We start from the raw sequence: 6,763 nt of genomic DNA on the forward strand, positions 1-6,763 counted from the left end.
GATTTTTTCATTCCTGATTTCTGTATAAGCGTGTAGAAAAAATACCAAAAAAAGTCAAAATTTAAATAAGATAATAAAATTAATGTGTTAAACTTAGAAAATATTCTGAAGAAAATACATCTATGTCCTAAAGACGTCCAAAACAAGTCTTTAGGACGTCTTTTAGACATCCATTTTGAATGTCTTTTAGACGTCTTTTGGCCACGACATTATACATGTTAAAGACGTCCTTTCGATGTCAAAGGTATGATGATGTCCATGATGTCATTATCATCAAAGTCCCCAGGATGTCCGCGGACAAAAAAAGACGTCTTTCAGACGTCCTGGTGCTCACTGGGATCTTTCTGCCTATGCTGAAAGATAAAAATCTCTCAAAATAAAAAAAATTATTTATATATCAATAGGCGCAGAATTAAATAAGCTTTAAAACAATCCAAGAATCAACTTTCTATTTATTTTCAAAATTAAAATATGTTAAATAAATTGCAGCAGCAATTTTTCTTTGCCCGCACGTCGTTTATACCGACAATTTCTGACGGTAGTGTATATATATATAATATGCAAAATATGGTTTGACTGTACCCTTAAAATAGGAATGAAACAGTCGACTTCGCTGTTAGTCGAAAGTAGACCAATGCTCACTGTAAACGAAAAGTTGACTTTTCGCAAATCAAACAAATTATTTTGATCGGTAAATTTTTTCATCCCACAGAGATACATAATTATAACGGTCATTTTTCGACATAAAATCATTTTTTTTAACATTCTGTCAATTTTTACAAGTCAGAAAATACTTTCGAGTTCTCGCTATATTGGGAAACCATAAAAAGTGCGTGTTAACGCGACCAACGTAGAATAATATGTACACTGAAAAAATTTATTTGATTCAAATAATCGGCTACTTGACTATTATCACATTACTTTTAAGTTATTTATTTTAAATTCAGAAATTAGTGATTCAAATACAGTTCATTTAAGTCAAATAAAAATTATTTGGTTCAAATAAATATTTATGTAGCAAGTAACCGACTGAACCAAGTAAATTTCTTTTTCTGTGTAGATCCGAAGAAGTTGTTATAGAACGTGATGCATATGATAAAAAAGGACACAATTGTTTCATAATTTTTTTTGTACCAATCTTATCAAATTATCATTGTTGACTTTACCGGTATCAACTCAATAAGAATGCGCCGGTATTATGCCGGCACTGCACCAGGATGATAGAAAAATGTGCGTTAATAGTTCATGGCCGGCTTAATGCCGGTCGTTAGTTTCTATTTAAGTAATATTATATTCAGAAGGAATTTATATTCTCCAAAAATAGTAAGCAATAGTGAAATTGTGGGAAAAGAAAAGTGTCTAATTTCTTAATTCAAAGCGAAGCCCATTTAGTTGAAATCTTCTAAGTGTCGATTTGTTATAAAAATTTTTTAATTCTTCTTTTCATATAGATAGTACTCAATGCTTTTTAATTTTACATCTTTTTTTGATTTTAGTATTACTCTCAAATTCTTTTCAATTTTTATAACAATTAAAAATTTTTAATTCTTTTCAAATTGTGTCCTTTTTACTGGGATTTATCAAATGTTATTGGATCCGTCGATGAAGAGGTGGTGTGCAAGACAAGTGAAAGGTAGTCTAGTGAAAGGAAAGATATCACATTTTCTGCCTCTTGTATCGTTTTCCTCTATAAAATATTTTCATTCTCAGAGCAAGTATTATAATTCAGTCGATCAGTTTATTCTGAAAAAAAGTTTTTATTATAAAAAGAAATTTATTTGAAATTAAAGGTAAAATTTTATATTTTTCTCTATTTTTGTTTACAATTAGTAAATAGGGTCCTAAAAAAGTATGCAAAATTTTAACATGATAAATCATTTTTGACATATTTGCATTACTATATTATTGTAATTTTTTCGACAGATTATAATATTGATTATAAATGTTATATTGTTATTATAACTGTAATTATATTGTTAGTTGTTAACACAAAAAAAATAATTCCAATGTTTTTTGTTTGAAAAATATTAAATTTTTCTTAAAAATTTTTAATTATTTATTTAAAAAGTAAATTTTAATTTTCAAAGGGGGTTTACATTTTGTTCAAGACTAAAAATATTGTGAATATTATTTGGTATGTAAATAAAAAATTTTATTTTTGTGAATACCATATTATTCAGGAGGAGTGAAATTAATTAAATTATGTGATTTAAATTTTAAACAATATAAAACTTAACAAAATAAGTCTTGTACTGTAATTTTACAATAAAATTATTTTGAAAATTAGAAAATTTCATTTAAATTAAAAGCATTCTCTATGAAATCGTAAAATTATTAAAAAATATATATATTTTTAATAAATTCCTAAATTTGTAGATTCCAAATCACAATGAAATTATATTCGGTTTCTGACGGTCCACCTTCTTTGGCATGTAGGCAAGCTTTAAAAGCTTTAAATATAGATTATATACTTGTTGATGTCAATTACGGAAAAGGAGAACATATGACTGACGAATATGCAAAGGTATGTTACACTACTTATTACAGATAAAGGAACGCAGTATCACCTTTAAGAGTTAATCTGGAATTGAGTAGTAAAAATTATTTCTACTACTATTTTTTCCCAAAATCTTTAATTATTTAATAATACTCACTCTCTTATTTTGAATAAGTTATAACCATCCCAGATAGCACGCAAGTCTCCTGCCAACTTGCAGCCGACTTGCATTGCAAGTTTGCTGCAAGCTTGCAATGTCCTACCCTTGGCAAATTGGAATGCAAGCTTGCGGCAAACTTGCAGAAGACTTGCAGCAAGCTTGAAGCTAGTTTTCTGCAAGCTTGCAGTGCAAGTTTGCTGAAAGTCTTCTGCAAGTTTTTTGCAAGTTTGATGCAAGTCTTCTGCAAGTTTGCTGCAAGCTAGCTGGAAACTATTATTAATTTATTATTCAATTTATTAATTAATTAATTATTAATTTAATTTTAGATACAAATTCCCTTTAATATGTATTTGGGACCATAGCTGGAAGGTAAAAAGAATGTACTGCGCAGCCCTATATATTATAGAATTGAACTGCGCATCGTTTTTTAGTTTTGCAAAATATACGGATGCAAACTTGCAGCAAGCTTGCAAAGCAAATTTGCAAAACTTGCAATGCAAGTTGGCAGCAGACTTGCTTGCTATCTGGGATATTATAACCACTTATTGAAATATGTGAAAATATAAAAATCAGTAAAATTCCATTAATGTATTTTTAAATTAATTCGTGTTTCTTTTTTTCTAGTTAAATCCACAGAAAGAAATTCCCGTACTTGTGGATGGTGAAACTGTAATGGGAGAAAGGTACATTAAATTACTCTATTTTCAATATTCAACAGACTTCCTTTGAAAAATTTGTGCATTTTGCGCACAGGCAAAAAAAGCCTGTGCCTTTAAATAATTAAGATAGTAGAGAATTGACCGGCATTTATAATTCTTTTTAATTTATACATTTTAATAGAGGATCTTAGAATTAAGCTGAGAACAGTTTTTAAGCCTCTTTTCATGTCTTATAACATTACTGTAAAAACTAACATTCATTTTATTTAATATCTATTAAAATTAAAAGTAATTAAAACAATAAATTTTTATTTTTTACAGCAATGCTATTTTACAATACCTTTGTGATATGTATGACAAATCGGGATCTCTCTATCCTAAAGATCCAAAAGCGCGAGCAGTGGTAAATCATCGCCTTTGTTTCAATTTGGCTATGTACTATCGCAATATTTCAGAATATGTTGTAAGTTCAATTTAAAGTGTTTTTTCTGCATCAAATTTTAAAACGGCATTGCAAATAATATTGAATTGAGCTTATTTTAAATTACTTCAATAATAATGGATACAAAAGAATTGAATAGATATATATTTAGAAGAATTACAAATTCTCAATTTTTCTTAATTTCTTCCTTCTTCGTAGGCGATCAACATATAAGTTCTTTATTTTTTGTTTAATTAATTAAACATGTCAAAATGCTTCAGTAAAAATAATAATTTTTTTTGCAGATGGCACCTATATTTTTTGATTATGAACGAACATCGTTAGGATTGAAAAAAGTTAATATGTCTTTAGACGTTTTTGAAACCTATATGAAAACTTTGAAGTCAACTTATTCTGCAGGAGGTAAAACCATTAAAAATTAATTCACCTCTTTGGCTAACTTCTTATATTCACTATATCCATGCTTTCTTTTCTGTGTCAATTCACAATATTCACATAAACATCTTTTATCTTGCGTCCATTTTAAACCCCTTTGTATTAACTTTCCTTTTAAAAAAATATTTTGTTCACAAACTGTATTATGCATCTATTATACCTCCTATTTTCTTAAGAGAAAGTAATAATTATTATAAAATAATTTTGTTTATATTTTCTGAAGATAACTTGACAATTGCTGATTTTCCTTTGATTACGGCCACAATGTGTTTGGAAGCAATAGATTTTAAACTAACGCCTTGGCCTTTAGTTGAAAAATGGTATGAAAATTTCAAAATAAAACATCCTGATTTATGGGAAATAGCTGCCGATGGATTACGTGAAATTGCTGCGTTTGAAAAAAATCCACCTGATCTTTCACATATGGATCATCCTATTCATCCTGTAAGAAAAATAAATAAATAGACTTTTAAAATTACAAATAAAACATCATTATCATCATAAGTCTATTCTAATGAAGAGTTTACTTTTTACAATTTGTATTTTTTGAATGTATTAATATCAATAAATCAATATTTCTGGCTCTTTACTGTCTTCAGTTATTTTTCCAAATTGGAGAAATAATAATAATAATATATCCCTAGTAAAAATGACTAATATATTTCTAAAACAATCCTGATAAATGTAGGTTTCTTATGGTACTTGTACATGAACACGTTCATGTTCTTGCACATGTATAGTTGTAAAATTTTTTTTTTAATAAAATTTGAGATTTTGATAATTTTTAACCACTAAGACTCATGCATGCTAAAAACTATTGCGCAGCTGTAAAGGTTAAAGTAAACTATTGCGCAGCCTTTGAAGTTTTTAATTTTTAGTAAAGAAAAACATGAATTAACATGTGCAAGAACATGGACGTGTTCATGTACAAGTACTTATACATGAAATTGTACAAGATCATGTATGTACATTTTCTTGTACAAGTATCTTTTTTGTACAAGATCTCACACATGAACTTGTTCCAAATTCGTATGCATTTTCCTGTACAGGAACTGGTCGGAACTTGTACAAGTTCAGTTGCTGATCCTGTACAGGAAATTGTACAAGATCTTGTACAGGGATTTTCAGTAGGGTGGTATTAAGTTTTGTAAACTTGCATCAACCTTGCGCCAACGTTGCCCTGCAAGCTTGCCACAAGAGGACATTTTGTTGCTTGCACCAAACTTGCTACATGTTAACACTGCAATCTTGCACGGCAAGCTTCTTGCAAGTTTTCGTGCTGATTGGGTAGGCATCGCCAGGGATATTTCTCACGATAATAAAAGAACCGCGATAACGAGACTGTAACTTCGTGCTCTCGCCTGTGTGAACTGGATTTACACTAATGTAAACAATATCACCTAATCTATACGTAATATTCACGTTTCGATGTTCGTCGTACCGTTCTTTGTATTTCAATTAAGATTTTTCAATTTCAACGCAAAATTTTTTTATTGAAGGATTCTCGGATATTGATAGGTTTCACAAATCGCGGTAAATTCACGCATAGTCCCCTGTACGAAACGCGGAAGACAAGTGTGTAGAGTCTCGCAGGGAGTTTCACCCGTAGTTTTATTTACTGACGAATTAATGTCCCGTGCGTTTTGTTTCTCCCAATCTTTCTTTCTTATGTTCCGCTTGCCCGTTAGCTAGTGGATGGCGGCTTGAATTAAATGTTAGTTTTATTCCGTGTTTTTGTAAAAACTCACGAAATTTTTCGGAGGTCAAACTAGTTCCTCGATTTGTTTCCTCGACCGCTTGAAGGAAACGGATCCATGTGAACCATAGCCAAGAGGCGTCATCCTGATGGACCCCAGAGCACCGAACCTTTTCTAAAGATTTATTTGAAATGTTCGGAATATGTAATTGCAAAGTTTAGTGAAAATTGTGTAAAGATTTAAGTGTCCCGATTAAATAAATGTTCAGGAAAGTTTCGCGCTAAACATTTATTCAAGTGGGACATTTAAATCTTTACACAATTTTCACTAAACTTTGCACTGAAATATTCCGAACATTTCAAATAAATCTTTAGAAAAATTTTGGTGCTGTGAGGGGGGGGATAGGATGCAACTCTCCAGGTTAACGTCCTCTTGGCTTTTTACTTATTATGTACGGCAAGCACCTCAAAATATGTCCCTTGATGTAAGATTTCATGTTCGGAAAATAGTAGTAACGCTGCTTCTTCGTGAGAACCTTGTCGATGCCCAAGTAACTACTGAGATTGTGATAGCGGATAGTGAGGCCCTTTCTCATTGCTGCAGGCATAACGTGCAACTTTTGTTTGGCTCTTGATCCTAAATGGGAGCTCTCGAAAGAGCGTCGACATGCTGCATATGTTCCTCCTTTCTGTGTCTCATCTCGAAGTTATACTCACTCAGCGAGTTTGCCTAACGCGCAACTTGAGAATATTTTGTACTAGAAGAATTTAAAAATATCAATGCCTGACAGTCCGTTATAATTATGTACTGCATGGACAACAAAAATTCCGAAGGCGCTCACATGCCCAAACTATAGCTTGCAGCTTAAATTTA

At 30.8% G+C, this 6,763-nt stretch overlaps 1 protein-coding gene across 3 annotated transcripts; it reads left to right on the top strand.

The window, feature by feature from the left end:
* The first annotated feature begins 641 nt into the window (after positions 1-641).
* LOC127278903 (glutathione S-transferase 1-like) lies at positions 642-4,778 on the top strand. Of its 3 annotated transcripts, XM_051300845.1 has the most exons (7): positions 642-691; positions 1,061-1,633; positions 2,377-2,524; positions 3,282-3,340; positions 3,638-3,779; positions 4,043-4,160; positions 4,417-4,778. In XM_051300845.1, the coding sequence occupies exons 3-7, from the start codon at positions 2,390-2,392 to the stop codon at positions 4,656-4,658; spliced, it is 696 nt and encodes a 231-aa protein (XP_051156802.1). In that variant the 5' UTR covers positions 642-691; positions 1,061-1,633; positions 2,377-2,389; the 3' UTR covers positions 4,659-4,778. The 3 variants fall into 3 exon arrangements, with proteins under 3 accessions (XP_051156802.1, XP_051156803.1, XP_051156801.1); XM_051300846.1 differs by lacking the exon at positions 1,061-1,633 and having other exon boundaries at positions 672-691; XM_051300844.1 differs by lacking the exons at positions 642-691; positions 1,061-1,633 and adding an exon at positions 1,644-1,790.
* Positions 4,779-6,763: the final 1,985 nt, after the last annotated feature.

The sequence above is a fragment of the Leptopilina boulardi genome, unplaced genomic scaffold (assembly GCF_019393585.1).
Source record: "Leptopilina boulardi isolate dan_hultmark-lab unplaced genomic scaffold, ZJU_Lbou_2.1 LbouV2_213, whole genome shotgun sequence".
NCBI lineage: Eukaryota > Metazoa > Arthropoda > Insecta > Hymenoptera > Figitidae > Leptopilina > Leptopilina boulardi.

Bases quoted from the DNA above. Each gene is read 5' to 3' on its own strand.
- LOC127278903 (XM_051300845.1), top strand. From the start codon at position 2,390: ATGAAATTATATTCGGTTTCTGACGGTCCACCTTCTTTGGCATGTAGG. The intron at 3,341-3,637 runs GTACATTAAATT...TATTTTTTACAG, and splicing joins GAAACTGTAATGGGAGAAAG to CAATGCTATTTTACAATACC. The intron at 4,161-4,416 runs GTAAAACCATTA...TATTTTCTGAAG, and splicing joins GTCAACTTATTCTGCAGGAG to ATAACTTGACAATTGCTGAT.